The sequence below is a fragment of the Pterocles gutturalis genome, unplaced genomic scaffold, assembly GCF_000699245.1.
Source record: "Pterocles gutturalis isolate BGI_N339 unplaced genomic scaffold, ASM69924v1 scaffold937, whole genome shotgun sequence".
Taxonomy (NCBI): domain Eukaryota; kingdom Metazoa; phylum Chordata; class Aves; order Pterocliformes; family Pteroclidae; genus Pterocles; species Pterocles gutturalis.
In genome coordinates this window covers 61,151-78,067 of record NW_010109846.1, presented here as the reverse complement: position 1 = coordinate 78,067, position 16,917 = coordinate 61,151, and the positions used below count along the sequence as shown (strand labels likewise).

The following is a 16,917-nucleotide window of genomic DNA, read 5'->3' as shown; positions in this document are numbered from 1 at the left end:
CATACTTCATGTGTAGCAAGAGTCACACAAAATGAAATAGATCTCAAAAAGGAAAGAAAAATAATTTTACAAGAAAATAGCCTTGCTCTCCGATTTCGATTTGGTTGTATAACTGATAAAGGCGTCCTATGCAGACTAACAGTAATAACATGACTAGTAAATATAATTTTTAAAAAGTCTTACAAATCACAATGAAAGCTGCACAGAAAGGTATCAGTTCGCATGAAATGCCGCTTTGCTCATTATAACTACCCAGAGTGTGCACGCTTCTGCTTTTACACTACATTTAGAAATTAAAAGGTGTGCTGCATTTCGTTATCATTAACTGTATTTTAAGATGCCAAAAAGGAAAGAAAAGGTATAACAATTACTTGTGTTTTGGTTACAGTGTTAAACACCAGTTCTTTAAGATCTATGTTTCATTCCTTTAAGTACACCCTTTACAGTAGGCAAACGGTTATGCTGTTAAATATCACTCCACATCAGTCATACTTTTCCTCTACATTTTAGCTCCACAATTTTTTTCATCCTGCCAAATTCCTGCATAAATAGGCGGGATTAAATGGAGCCTAGCCTACCTAACATAATTATATATGTTGTGATTTTATACTGCAATGAAACTGATACCTTTTAATAATCCCAGTCTTGGCTCTTGCCCACTAAAGTCAATAAAGGTTATTAAGGCCAACTGCCATATAAATACATTGCTACATTGCTAAATGGACTGTCAAAGCAGGAAATACAATTCACACCATATAGCACTACTAGGGTCTTCATTTATTTTCTTTTTTTCCTTAAAGGAACACTAGATATATTTTAAAAGTCTTCAATAATTTGATATTTAAGTATAATCATATACATTTACTTTTCATTCCCCAAACAAAAACCACTTCATTGATTTACATTTTACTTATTCAAATCTGAATCAGCCTAAAACAAAATAAACAAAAAAAAGACTGCAGGACTTTTGCAGTTCTTACTGATCTGGCACGGTGATAGATGATTTTCATAGCTGAAATAAATGTCAGATTGCAAGGTCTGCATGATATCAGACCCTGAGAGACAAATTGTCTCTCCACTGAATCTCAGAACAGCTACAGCAAGACTTCCTCACATCACATGAGATTTTAGCTTTTCAGACTTCTCCTTACCCAGAAAGCAAAGCTTGTACAGTCTTTTTTCAAATGGTAACTCTCCCTTTGAATTCAGCAAGCATTTATCCTGATGTTGCAAATGATAACGTGTTAATCTTGGATGACTTTTTAAAAAAATACCCCTCAAACATTTGAATAGCCTTCATATTTTCAAGGGGGGAAAAAAAGGAAGATTGGTTAAACTGCTTTGGATTTAATGGTTCATAAATTCATGAGGTAATATTGTGGGAAATGTGATGTTTTATCAGAATGTCATTCAAATGAAAGGTTTAACATTTACATCACAAGAGCGAGCTCTAAGTAAAACTATCCTCAGGGAAAGAAATGCCAGGAATAAACATTTTGATAAAATTGTGCACTTGCTATAATGTACAAAAATATTAAATAAAGCCCAAAGGTTTGAAGACACTGGGTTAAACTTCCTGCAGCATCATAGCTCGCTGTGACACTGGAGCAATTACAATTAGCAGAACCAGAAATTATTTTGGAAAACTTTATTTTCTTCTTTAAGACTGCATTACTAAATGAGGAGGGGGGGAGGGGGAAAGGAAAAAAAAGGTACGTGGGGAACCCAAGGCTGACTTTTGTATCTCTCTAGACAGATACATAAAAAAAAAAAAAATCAAGAGTTGTTCAGCTTACACACAAATGTAAGAAAAATATATTGCTTAAGTATTTTCTTTCAATAAATAATTCATTTTAAGCAACAATACTATACCAAGACAAGATGAACAACTGTAAGACATTTTTAATTTAAGCATTTTGCCTTTTTTTTTTTTGAGAATCATACAGCTAAAATTATAAATTCGTAAAAAAACCCACAAAAAAACGTTGACTGCAGACTACTGGGTACACTCAGAAATACTTTTCTGATTTAACTTAATGCTGTGGAAGTTAAGCATGCACCAAAACACTGCACTTTTTATGTTAAATTGCTGTTGAATTTGTTAACCCACAATTGATTTCCTGTGTTATGGAATCTTAGAGATTACAGCTAACTTGAAGCAACAGGGATAATTCTTGATGTGAATGCTCCATTTCGATGTATTTTTATGAAGCTTGTGCCTCGTGTTGCATTAAAACTGCGGCTAAACATTGCCCCCTACTGTCACCTTGGGAAACACCAAAGGACAAAACTCCGGTTAAACCCCCAAATACCCACCCTACCTCCAACTCCCAAATACAGTAAGCACCAAATTTACTTAGAAACTCAGCAAAACAGACATCCTCAATTAACATTCTCTTCTGTCTCCTTCAATAGCTGATATTAATTGTGATGAATATGTTGTAAGTCATAAAACATTAAGGCAATTTTTAAAGTTTAAATTAGAAGCAGCTTCCGTCCTGGCCCAACCTTCAGTTTGCTGATAAATATCATCCTGAGGCCTGTTGAAAGGAGATACACTGACGCCACCGTATTTCTAATTAGAGACACATGGTAATGTCACACCAATTGCAGAAAACCTAACCCCTGAGAATTCCTGAGTTTGCTGTTTTTCCATGTTCTCAACACACAATGGATATAAAATAACAATCAAACATTCCTGTCTCTACCTCATCTAAGCCTGGGTTACAAGAGAGTAAGTTGTCATTCGAAAGAAAAACAAACCAAAGATTTTTTTTTTTTTTTTAATCTTAAAGGTCATTCAAGAATGTGAGCACATAAGAACACAAAAAAAGAGGAAAGAAACCCACGTAAACAAGTTATAAATAATCTCCCTCCAATTCAAGAATGTGAGCACATAAGAACACAAGAAAGAGGAAAGAAACCCACGTAAAGAAGTTCTAAATAATCTCCCTCCTTTTGTAGGAAAGTTTAATCTTCACTGATTCCTTGCGGCAACTGATTTCACAAATGGAAGTTCCGCTTTTCCACACTCTGAAGTCTGAAACCAGCCATTGCTGGAAAAGCTTACAACACGTTTGAGCAGCACTTCCCTCAGGACTCAAGAGCGTATTCTTGTTGCACCATACTCCTGGAGATCCAAAACCATCTCTGCTACAAATCATAGTCAGCATCCTCAGCTACACAACAAACTTTTCCATGTCAATTATGGGTAAACTGAGGCTTATGCTGGGACCAGCAGAATGACCAAGAAGCAGCTTCTAATACAGATGTAAGGATATAAGCACGACACTTCTGTCAGTATAGTTCCTTCTGTGTACAAATCCAGAAGCAGGCATGCTGGCAATTGTATCCAACACTTGCACTAGCAAAGTCTGCCAGCTGAGCCTCCACCTGAGCAGGCTATCAGTCCATTTCAGGGAAAGCAGGGATGTATGTTCAAGTACACAGGAACCAGTATCAGTACAATTGTTCAAGAAACTCATCTCCTCTTGTTGGTTCTAGCTATGGTGTAAGCGTGCAGGTGGGCTACCAGATCATCAGATTTTACTCTCCACTTTCCTCAGCTGCATTCACCAGTGTTGTCATCAGCAGAGTCATCTATCTTGGTGTTGTATGAAAAAGATAATAATGCACAGTTTCATGTGAGGTAATAGATGACTGCTATCTTACAAGGCTGTCGAACTTTAAAAACAAGCAAAGCCAGGAAATAACTAAAATCTTGGGTCTTTTGATCTTATTTGGCTCACATTTCTTCTGGTTATTGGTTGGAGAAAAAAAAGAGCAGGCAGTGGAAGACTGACATTGATTCTACTTTTCCTACGTTCTGAATAAAGTCTAAATCCTGTTACTACAGCACAATTACAAACATAATTGTGAGTGCTCTCAGAATTAAGCTCTAGAGGCTTTAGACTATAAAACTAGTACTTACCATAATCTCCATTTTTCTCCAAAATTCTTCCAATTTAGCCATCGGCTTAAGCCACCAATCAGTGCACTTCAAATAGCGCTTGCCTTGAAACCAAAACTGCCTAAGCCACTCAAATTCAACCTGCGAGATAAACACACAGAGTAGCATTAACATCTGTGTTCCTTATTTGGGGCAGGAATGGGGTAACACATGAATCCAGCTACACCTGAGGAATCCCATAGGGAAGTAGAAGGTTACCAAAGTACTTATTTCTAAATGCACCCTTACACCCATTTATTTTATTTCTATTCCACATGAATTTGTGACCAGAGCTATTGCTGTGCCACAGCTGCCCTTACACCAGCACCCTCTGACAGAGAGCAACCTGCACCTACCAGGAGGGAAAAAGCTTTTCAGGGCATCCGAAGTGACATGTCACAATTGTTTTTCTAGGACAAACCTTGTGTGGAAACTCTGCATTACAAAGAAAACAAATTCCCCACTGAAGCAATAAAAAAATAAAAAAATTATTAAAAAAAAAATCTATCAGGATCAAGCTAATACTTTAATTTAGAATATGAAACACAGCAAATGATGTAATACTTTAATAGTTGGGTTTTTCAATAAAGTTTTATATATGGATGGCCCATCAACTTTAAGACAAGAGAAATATTAGCTTACTAAAACATAATATAAATATCTAACTCATCAAATACTCTTTAAGGAAAATAATTCCATTTATCCTAATTTCCACTGAGCCTTTTTTCCTTTAATAGCAATCCACAGCTCCGGTCTTTAGAATTCTGTATTTATCTTTGTTGTGGTAGTTATGTTTCACACCAAGTTCAAAGCTGCTTTAATTATTATTTGTACCACAAAGAAGTTTTTGTTTATCCCTGCTCAGCTCCCACGACGCAAACAAAGACAACCTGCCAAGGTGAAAGAATAAAGAAAACTGCCCAAAGCTGTCACCTAGTGCTTGCTTCCCTGCAAGGGCAAACAGAATGGCTACAGAAATCTGAAAGTGGTTCAGCTAACATTAACTAAATGTTTGGTCAATTTATGTTAAAGATTCCAATAAAAGATTCTTAAATTTGAAGGGCTTAAAAAGAATATTAAAGCAACTCTGGTAAAATACAACACATCACGACTAGCTGGCAGGCATAGATCTTAAAATATTGTCAAAAACACCAACTGCAAACCTACTGACTTTTTAGCAGAAGTTTGAAGATATCCTTCCTAAAAAAAAAGCTGAAGGAAAGTTTGCTTCCTCTACAGTAGCAATGAGTTATGAAGGATCAAGTTATGGTTTTTAAAAATCAGTGTACACAGTTTTGGGAAGGCTCAGCACATCGACAGTTCAACTACTTTCGGGCACTCACAGTTTTTTTTCTACTCCATCTCTTTCTGGTTTCGCTGGCCTCTGCCACTGAAAGGGCTTTAACACATGATATCTGGCAACGTGTTTCAGGAAATTAATCATATGAGGCCATCAATCAATGATTTTTTTTTTAAATTAAAATCAATGTTTCCACATGTCTCTCCAAAACAACAATCTATTTCAGTCAATCTGATTTTTGACTAGTCATCCTGATTTGTTACAATAACCCACGTAATTTCTGTCTAATTCAAGTCTAGCATCTTGGCCAAATTTTAAATGTATCTTGATCCTCTACAGAATATTCAACTGGACACAGAAGAGCTGCTTTTTAGGCACAAGGGGTAAGGTTTAGCAAAAGGCTAGTTAATTTTTTGCAGGATTAGCTGGTCTCGTCAGAAGCTGGTGTGCCAAATTGCAACAAGTGGCTCTTTAATGATGTAGACGACTATTTACAAGGGCTCTCAAACTCAGGTCTGTATTCATCTCAGGATGTCCTGGTTTAGTGCTAAACTGAGTTAATAAAATGGGGGTTGGGGAGAAAAACAATGTTCCACCCACCAGCTTAACCATCAAGTTGCTTGACAAGTGACTGCTCTGAACTATCATTTCTGAACAGGTAACTGTTGAGTCTGACCAAAGATATCATCTTGAGGCAATGGTGACTTGATTTCTCCATCACTCCATCCTTGTTTCAGATATACGCAAGCATAAATACTCAGTTTTGCTAAAAATCTCCAGAGATTCCAGTCATGCTAAGCTGCTCTGGTATGTTTAATTAACACGTGAACACTTCTTACACCGCTCTCCATCACTCCATCCTTGTTTCAGATATACGCAAGCATAAATACTCAGTTTTGCTAAAAATCTCCAGAGATTCCAGTCATGCTAAGCTGCTCTGGTATGTTTAACACGTGAACACTTTTTACACCGCATGTACACGTTCTAACAAGAACACAGGCTATCTGCTTTCCCATTTCTCCCAGAAGCCACGTGTCCTTTTGCTTTCATTGAACTCTATTCAGTAATAGCTTTTGCTGTAGGGGGAAGGCACTCCTAGTGGCTTGCCTCCTTCCAGAAACAGGAGCTGTACCAGGAAAAAACCCACAACAGTAAATACTGGAGAGAGACAAAAAGCTCAGTTCTAGCCTTAGTAGAACTGAAGCTACAGAACATTCATCTTCCATGACAAAACTCCCAGGTTAACAGCTCTTGCCAAGGATTTTGTCAGAGTTTTAATTTGGAGACTCCCATATATCAGAGTTAACTTCAGGTAGCATTAGAAAGCATTTCATATGACTGAACAGGACAAAGCCTAAACATATTAACATATGAAAAATACATATGCTGAGTGTTTTAGGAATAATTTTCATCTCCTAATTGATTTTCACTTATGACTTACACCTGTGCAAGTAAGCTCAGAATCAGGCCTCATATGTCTAACCTCAACATATTCTCAAGTTGTCCTTTACACAATGATTAAAGGCCAGTTTTAGGTTATAGTCAATACTGGGTAGTAAAAGGCCAACAGTAGCATTTGACATTTTGTGAGGCTGTGCTCCTCAGTCAATTATTTAAAAGTATTGGTTATTAAATGCCACACGTGTAGGTGATCTATATTTTCCTCTCTTCTGTACTAGAGAGCCACCAAGCATGCTGTCAGCTCACTGTGATGTGCTCAAACATATTAACCTTCCCATGGCTGTGCTCACCATACCCTTTCCAGCAGTGACCTCAGTGTCTAACACTAGATATCCTCAACTCAGCTGGCCCAGGCTTTTCTACATCCCTGTGCTTTCACCACACTACATTTATCTACTGCTGCCAGAAAAATAGATGTGCTGCAGGCAAAAGTAACTGTACCTCACAAGCATCAGAGGAACCAATGCAGTCAAAGGTTTAATCATGGTAACGGGGATTTGATAATCATGACTGAGCAAAAGCACTGATGAGGACAAACCCCCACCTATTCAAACTTGAGTACTTCTTTGAAACCTGCCACATTTTCAGTGAAATCCCTAGATTCCTCTAGTGTTTCACTTCACAGAGAACTTTGAATTATTATTTTGGTGTTGGCAAATATAGAAGCCTTGAAACTACCTCACACAACATGAACTATTATCAGACTTTGCATTACTCAAAGCAAGGAAAGCATTTTTTTTTTTTTTTAATATGAAGAATAGGCTGGAAATGATCTTTTCTGCAGATTTATTTTTATATGTCTGAGCATTTACATCATCTGTCCAGCAGTGCTTTATGACTTTAAAAAGCATTTCCTTGCCAACAGGTTTCCCCAAGCCCTCTGTAGCTCTGTTTGGGACATACCCAGTAGCTGTGTATGTTTTGGAACACCAAGCGTGATTTAATAGAGGTTCACATTCAGTGAACTCTGCAAGATCGATTATTTCAGGATAAATTATTACTGGCCGAACAGCAATGTGATTGCTTAAAGAGGTAACTTCATACAATCTAACACTCCATGTGCATGGTGAGGCTATTGTGCTCCCCAGCTCCCAGGTAATTACTGCTGCTCACCCTGCCACGCTCTGTTCACCAGCTCCCCTGCCATGGAAGTATTTGTTCAGACTTCCAGCCCATGAGCTATGCAGACAAGCAGCATGTGAACACCCTTAATGAAGGTTATCTTTACTCACAAGTACAAAGTACCTAATGGGTGTGAAGTGACTCACACATCTAACAAACAGCACATACCTCGCAATTACTCAGATATTCCTTTGAAGGCTGTTTGACTGAGGGAGACCATGACACCAGAGCTAAACGTAAAGAAATATTAAACTTCTACCTGGCTGCCCACTAAAACTGCTAAAAACCTCCTCAGGTTAGCATCTTACTTTTTTGACAGGAATACCTCTGTCAAGACATCCAAGACAGGGCTCTGACAAATGAACTCTGGGAAAGGTAACATCAGTGAAGACATCCCCCAGGTACTCACCCTTACGCCTTTCAGAGGTTTCTCTGCCCACCACAAAAATGGAAGAAACTAAGTCTCTACCTACGCTTCAGTTCAAACCCACTTTATCAGCAAAGCGAGTCAATTTTCCTGCCCAGGAACACAAAAGTGAAGGCACAGAATCATACCTCATTCTTTCAGACTTGCTCTTGGGCTTTTCCCCTCTAGCAGACACAGATTATTCATCCAGATTTCATTTGGCAGAGCAGTTAATCTCAGCACAGACTGGGAATCTGTGCCAAACTACTACATCTTAGCTTAGTCACACATAGCCTGATGGCACTGCGATGGTTCTGTTCCAGTTATTGATCTCTGATGTCTGCTTCAGAGGTGCCAGCAAGAAGGGTAAAAACACCCACACCTGGAGCATTTCAGGAAGCTAAAGAATCTAGAACAATGGCTGCATCTCTTTATCCGAGTTAAACCCTGTGAAGAACTTCAGTTATGATAATATTTGAAAGTAAAATACAACTGTATTACCTCTTCTAGAGATGGGAATGCTCCCTAAGTTCAAGCCCATGATCTCTGGTCCACAAGAACAGAAAAAGGGGGTTTAGAACTAGCACAGAATGCTGCATGTCAGAACAGAAATTTGTGTGTCAGTTCTTCACTGATCCTATGTTTGGCTTTCTGTGCAATTTTGTCTTTCATATTTAAAAATACCAACAAACTAAGAAAAAAAAAAACCAAACAAAAAAACAACAGTGACCGAATCCTGACCACACGTATTTTCACCAGTAAGCAGTTTAGCTCTTTACAGAAACAAATCATGTTCTTGTTCTTCACCTGAACTGAGAAAATCTGAACCTAAAACCTGTATTAGTGACTGAAAACACAAAGATTTATCGTACAGTGAGTTAAAGCTGGAAAGCTTTTATATGCAAAAAAGTTGCATTAACCTCAGATCTGTATGCTTTCACTTCAGTGATGTTTGAAAAAGAAATGTGCATTTACCACAGTGACAAGCCACTATTAATTTTGTCTATTATGCAATAAATAAATGAAATTTAAATAGCTCTTTAACATACGGAATTTATCCTTCAAGTGAAGAGGTGACCTTGGGGAAAAAAATATTTTAAAAAGTGAACAGGTATTCTCTTTTCAAATGAAATATAGATCCAATGTGTCTACTAAGTCTAAGTGAGCAATATGTATAAGTTCAACAATGATTTCTGTTACAGTATATCCCAGATGCATAACAGGAAACATCCCTGTATGTCACATAGCAAAATTATTCAGGTGACTGCAAACACCAGGGGCTAGTCTCTCACCTGATGTAAACGGCACACATCTTTGATGTTAAAGGACCCGTGCAAATTTACACCAGCTGTGCATGTGGCCCTAGCTGTGCAACCACATATGCGTGTAGTTTTATGGACTGAGCCTGATTAATGTTTTGTAAAACCCTGCATGCATCAGGCTTCTCTAAATTGCTCTAGGAGCTGTTTTGCTAAAAGTCAAGGGTGCAAATCTTTCGCCACCACTACACTCAGTTTTACCAACTGTAATCATAATACAGATAAAAATGTGTTTTAGTAACAATACACAATATTGTATTCCCAGCAGCTAGCAATTTAAACAGTTTACACAAATTCTAATTTGAGTGAAAGTTACCTATGTAGTATACAGCTGCTAATAGTGATCATACTTAGTAGAAAAGTAAAAAAGTAGAGTGCGGTAAAAAACACTGATATTGAAGCAAAAAGTGGTTCAGAAGTTTGTATTAGCTGGTTGCTACAGCCGTCTTTAAGGAGAGGTTACCATCAGTGCTGTAGTTAGGAACAGCTGAAAGCTTTGTTTCAAGTAGAACAGCTTTCCAGAAGAGCTAAATAATTTGTCATGTTAAACTCCTAATATATAGCTTTGACTATATTTTCTGTAGCTTAAAAAAATAAAGTATTAAAGTCACCATCTTCAGGAACACTATCCTTGCTAAGAAGACCCAGTCCATTGGGTCAGATTCCTGACTCCACTAACAGAGAATAAGCCAAATTACATTTTTTTGTGATACTGCATACTTTTATACCACAGGAAAAATTACCTGTTTCCGCAGTTTCACCAAACACTGTTTGATATTTTCAGTTCATTTGTCAAATAGATGTGTTTGTTAAGACTCCAGATCTGTACTTCAAACAAAAAAGTACTGCCAGCTCCAGTGGAGTCCTGTGAAAGTGCATTGTTACACTTGCATATTTTGTTGCACAAAACCACCTGCTTAAATATGTTCCTTGCAATTATTTCCACTTTATTTTCTTCAGAATATTCTTTATAGCACATACTCACAATTGTGTCACACCCAGTATTCTATAAAATCCTGGTTCAACACCCAACAAACTACTGAAAAATCTTACCTGCCCATTCCCTCTGTTTTTTTTTTTTTTTCCTCTCTCACTTTTTGTTAGAGAAGTGCTGGAGCAGTTTGGTTTGTCCACCACCACACCATCAGATTTGGTGTAATCTCACTGAAACTACTCTTCCACTCTACCAGCAGAGGGATCTTCAGGAAAAACGCAAACTTCATGGGAATGAAAGTATCAGTCTAAGTTAATACTGACTACTGCGCCCAAGTCTTAAAGTCTTAAAAAAACCACACTTCAAACTTATACAGAGTAATGCCTTGTCAGCAGCTGAATACACTTAGTTGCCATTACCTCCATGAACAGCCTGCACCTGCTAGAATCTGGCTGAAGTATTTTCAGTGCAGATCGTCTCACCTCATTATGTATTTCTTCTACTTGCTTTACAACTGCAGTTTCCAGTGATTTCAAAGATAAAGCCATTGAATCAGAATCAGTTTGTAAATTCTGGAGTGCCAGTTCACATTGTCCAAATATGTATTCCAATGTTCCTCTTGAACACTAAAAAGATTAATAAAAATGTTATATATATCCACTTCAGACCACACGTTATTCTCAAATATACTGAACTATTTCCTTCTGAATTAATCAAAGCGAAGGAGCAGAAGGCATGCATTTCTGTAACTTTATTTCATCACCTTTCAAACAAAGTGTAACGCCCTTTGGATTGTCTCTATAGTTATTAGTTTAAATTATGCAGAAGTCTAATCCATCAAACATCTAGCCAACCAGTACAGCATAGATTGAAAGGAGAAAGAAAAGAGTTCTTTTAAAATTAACTTTACAAACACGGCATACAAAAACACAGCCACACTTTCCATTGCTTTCTGGCCAGTTTCTGACAGTATTTCAGAACCAGTTGTATTTGCCTAGTTGCATGAGCTCCCAGTAACACTAAAATGGAGTATCATATCCAGTCTGAGAGCTGTTTGCTTACAAGGAATAGATAATATGAACAAAAGAAATTTGTACTTCAAATAATTTTATCTTGTTTTCATTAAATGTCCTTCAAAATTAGAAGGAAATCTGTAAAAATCCTTTTGAAACCAAAAAAGATGACACCTACAGGTTTGAATTCTTTTCAATTAAACATCTGTATTTTCAGTTACATTTCCAGGAATAGTGTCAAATAAGAACCCCCTGGTGTCATCTTCTTTGTAAAAAAAAAAGAATTCTATACTATACAAATTGAAGTCATAACAGCTTACAACCACAAAGCATAATCACTTAATAGAGAAGCTTTTCATACTGTGAAAATAACTGTGCATTTTCCTGCAAAAGTAACAGGAGGTCAGAGCACTCTTAAAATGAGAGAGGAAAAATACAGAACTATTTTTTTTAAATGTACAGTGTACTTTAACTTTACATTAAAGCCCAGTTCAAGCACACACAGTGCATATTTGGGAAATAAAGGCACCTTTTTTTAATGTTACAACTGCATATGGCTGTGTTTCGTCCATTGCTTCATTTCCATCCTGCACTAATTAGGAAGAGTAACAGGGGAAAAAAAGTACATGGATACATGGATCTCTCTTGCTTCAATAGTGTCATATTTTGCCTTGCTGAAAGAAGAAAGTGATAAGTGGCTCTGTGTCACTTTCCTGCTTCTTCAATCATCAGATGCACAGAAGGATCCAATTTAAAACACACTTCTGAGTGCTCTTAGTTGTTCTGACCTCCTAGAGACCATTTTTGCCAGTGGATACAGCTGACATATGTGTTTTAAGTATTTCTGTCTCATCACAAATACTGCCTTTCAACTAGGACTGGGATATTAACACAGCAAAAAAGTTTTAAAACATTTCAGGTAAAAATACACTTGTTTCTACATTTCTTCAGTAATCCATGAGGTGTGCTGTAGCACATTCTTCATTCAAACCTTGTATGCCTAACTGTGAGTTTAGGCAAACTACCAATGCACAAACAAGTGAACCTCAACCCAAAAAATAAACAAATCGCAGTTGTTCAAGAAAACAGTCTGAGTCATAAGCACAACTGTGAAACAACCCTGGGTAAAACAACACGATGTTGCATACACAGTACCAGAACATTAGTTTTACGAATGACCAAACAGCAAACCAATTGTGATACCTACATCTGCCACTCTGTGAGTTGAGCTGAACCGAGGTGCAAAACCAGCCAGAACACAGTGCTGATGGGTCATATTGAGATCATCTAGGGACAGATCAGAAAACCTTAAGTACAGGGAAAAAACTATACTTAATAAAATTTATTCTCTCTGAATATGAATTAAAGACACTACCTTAAGCATTTAAAGAACAAATAGAGAATTCAAGTCAGATAGCACGATCTTCATAGAGCTCTAGCGTTTAGCAGAGCATGATAACGATTCACTGTCCTATTGTTATGAAGACCTCTTCATATTCCTTTTCTCACAGTTTATACAGTGTAGAAGTGGCATCTTTCCACCTCTTACAGGAACAGTTCAACTAAACAATTCCTTCAAAGCAGACTACTTAGAGATTACAATCTCTTTTCTCAAAAAATCACAAAACAATACTGATATTTATTGAAAAAATAAACAAAGAAAAAGTAAAAGAGACAAAGATACATTATTTCATCTTTTATCTGACACTTTTCTGAAGTTCTCCCTTCAGCTCAAAGCCAAGAAACTGGGAACCCAGAAAGCCCAATCTCCTCAAAGACCTGTCTCCAAAGCATTTCATTTGTGACCTTCTCATAGCCTGCCAGAGGGCTGTCACGGACTTCAGTTCACAAACTAGCAAACAGCCCCACAAACCTCTGTAATGGAATCTACTTGGTTGCCATCAGAGTTCTGTGAAAATTATTATAACTGAAGAATGCTTGAAAACTGACAAATTAGCACTTTTTAGAGGAAATGTAGTCCTCTCAAAAGGTTCAGACTAAATCTAGTAACAACACCCACTGTGACACTGCAAATCATTCATTAAATGCTTTCAATTCAAACAGCTTTGGTGTTAGACAACTCTAACATAACTGCTGCCCTCTCAATCTTAACAAGACATTCAGGAAAATCTATCAAAAATTTCTGTAAAATCACTCCTGGTTTAGAAAGACAGTAAAAAACCATAGAAAACTAGGTGACCTAAAGTGTCACCAAGCCAAAAACCTTAATAGACAAAATTAGAGGAGAACAGGAATAGAGACCTACAAGGTGATAGTTAACGTGGAACCTGTATTTTCAGCAGTATCTATTCTTTCAGGGAATTTAGCTTTAGTCAGCTTAATACATCATGATGAGAAATTATCAAGCTTCATCTTTCCATCACCTAAACATAGTTTATCTTTAAGAGATCAATATTCGCATACCTGAAGCCTGGTATCCCAAATTCCTACAAATTTTTTTAAAATGCTTTTCTGCCAATAATGATGGACTATCAGACTGAAAAAAACAGTGTGTGAGGTTTAATAGTATTCTCTTTATTACTGAAAAAATGAATGCCCTAAAACTTTTACTTTGCCTTGCAACAAGGCTGAAAGTTTTAAAACTCAGAAAACTCTAATGAGTAAGAACTCAGAAAAATACCTGAATTTATCCTAGTTGTAGGAACAGTGTCTTCTTTCTACGAATTTTATAAGCAACTATTAACAAAGTTCACACCCAAGACAGCAGAGAGTACCACAAATTTGAAAAAAAATAATAAACAGAAAAATAATTTATGTAAGGAATATATAGACACGTGTTACAAAACAGGATTGAATTCCCCCTGAGAAAGTTTAGATGGGAGGCTTATTTTCTATCTGCATGAGGTTTGCAGATAGGTGAAATTGAAAAGCTTGAAAAAAAGTTCCAAAACAACAACAAAAAAAGAACATAGGAAAAAGCAATTTCCTACATAAACACATGAGGGTTAAATTGCATAAAGCCAAGTCTTGCAAGGGCCACAGAACAATATGGTCCCTGGACACTGCAATATTGCAATATCACAGTCACTTTGAAGAAGAATTACAACAGAAAACAAATCCAAACACTTCCACCACCACATTCAGTGTCCAGTCATTGTGGCGTTTTACGCCAACAAAGCAGCGGAAGTACTACATTCTGATTTGCACCTTTATTCAAATCCCTGGCAAATCTTTCATTGTAGAGCTCCCCCTTGAAATTGCTCCCAACTGTCCCTAATCCTTTATGAGTCTTAGAAAGAAGCCTGTAATTTTAATTTAAGAGTTTATAATTCATCTAAAAATCTATTTGTACAAAAATAGTTGAAGCTTCATGGATTGCATGTCTCAAAGGATATGTGAAAAATACATTCTAGGTCTTAAAAGATTACAGTAAAGATTTGCTTTTCTTTTTCTTCAAAATTATATTAATTGAAAAGAAAAAGCACTGTGTTAAATTGGCCATTGTCCATCTGGCAGCAAAGGCTTTTATTCAGATACAGAACACTACATCCAGATTACTATATTGGTTTTAGAGCCAAACCAAAACCATTACCTTCCTTGGACACCCATGTCAGAACTACCACAGTGTTCTTCTGGTTTTAGGTAAAACACAACACATACAGAGCTAACATCAGTTTTATAGGAATAAACTTACTGGTGAGGTTTGGAAAACCAATACACGGCCTCTCCAGTATGATGCATCACATAAAATACATGCGTTTTGCACGTATCAGCCGTGCTTTGGCAAACTGAATGCAGGCAGGTTATTTGTCAGTCGGTTCCCCTGAGTTTGTGAAGAGGTAAGAGCCAACAAGGCATCTTTTCTGCCACAAAACAGTGGGTCCTTATCTTGCCACAAATCCAGGACAACTCTGGCAGGGACATCTCACTTCAGTATCTATTACAAAAATAAAACCCCATAAAACTTACGTGAACTGTACAGCGTGTATGGTAAGTGACTTTTTACTTTAAATCTCCATTAACACCAACTTAGCAACGTATTTAAGTACAGTTTCAAGAACCATAACGCAATCCCTCCTCCTTCTTAGAACAGTCTTGCCTTCCATAGGGATGCTTACAAGACAGATGTGCCAATTAACTAACTGCTAGGCAAGAAATTGTTGAGAATGGGACTACAATTTTCTGCTTACATGACTGTTCCTCTCCCAAAGCCTTCCCACGTCTATGAAAAACGCTGTCACTTGCACAGACTATTTTTCTGAAGTCTGATCAGGCTTTTTGCTTGTTTGTAAATTTTAAAACACCTCAAATGATCCAAATTTAAAATAGCAATTCTAGAAAACAATCAGAAAAACTAAGGAAGCCCGATACACGTTCAAATGCTATATTGATCAAAGAGAATTTTCTCAATCAAAGCCTAGTAACGCACATTAAAGCTATTCAGATTTACCTGTGTTAACAGGATACTCTTGTACTACGCAAAGGGGGATGATGACTTGCACTTCAGGGAATTTAATAACTGATAATGCCTAAATCAGTTTCTCCAAACTACTGACAATATTGTAAAGAGTTGGTTTATTATTTTACTTCTAGTACTTTCTGCCTGCCACTTCCCAATGAATCATCTGCCACCGTACGGCCAGATCCCATTATAGGCCGACTATAACTGAGGCAAGATTTATTAAAAGGAATTAATCACATGGATGATTGTGTACAGGTGACCAAAGCCACTTTGGAAAACAAAGTTATCAACTTGAAGTCTGTTTAAATAATTTGGAGGTCAGATTTTGACTTTACAGATGAAGTACTAAGAAGCTGTAAGAATGATGAGCAGATGATCTGATTAGTTGCAAATGCACACAATTATCTGACACAGAATCCCCAGCTACAGAAACTCCAGACAACACAGCCTGTGTAAAACACAGTTACAAAATGGAGTTTCTATTTAATACAGGTCCCTATTCCTCACACCTGCAGGAAAAAAAAAAAAAAAAACACCAACTAAACAACACAAAACCATGTAAGATCCTTGGCGCTTTCATACAGCTACCCATGCAAGGCCTCTGTGAGCTTGCTAACTGGCTCAGAAAAAGGTAAGAAGGGTAAGGAGAGGTTAAGGCATTTGCCAAAGTTTGCAGGGAAATCCAGTGAGAGAAGCAGGCTTACAGCTCCTAAAACCAGTGCTATTGTTTCAACACCTGACCATGCCTCTACTACCAGATGCAGACTAGTACCTCTCTGTGTGGACCCCCTTATGAGACAAGCTTCCTAGTGATTTTTCTGCTACTTAGAGACAGCAGATATATTTTGGAATTAGGATGCTGCATTTTCTATTTTAAATTGTGGGAGTGAGGAGCCAAAGCACTCAGAGAAACCATGACTGTACACCCAGGTCACTGCACGCTATTAAGACATAACAAATACACGGTAAAAGAAAGGAAATTAATTCTTA

At 37.2% G+C, this 16,917-nt stretch overlaps 1 protein-coding gene across 1 annotated transcript in view; it reads right to left on the bottom strand.

Moving 5' to 3' along the window:
* The window catches only part of FTO (fat mass and obesity associated), a gene marked incomplete at both ends in the record, with an annotated part of 64,376 nt that overhangs the window by 28,488 nt on the left and 18,971 nt on the right, over positions 1 to 16,917 (bottom strand). The window contains 3 exons of the mRNA XM_010073086.1: positions 3,932 to 4,051; positions 10,974 to 11,117; positions 12,712 to 12,791. Of these exons, the coding sequence (XP_010071388.1) occupies positions 3,932 to 4,051; positions 10,974 to 11,117; positions 12,712 to 12,791 (344 nt within the window). The remainder of the gene's footprint in view (positions 1 to 3,931; positions 4,052 to 10,973; positions 11,118 to 12,711; positions 12,792 to 16,917) is intronic.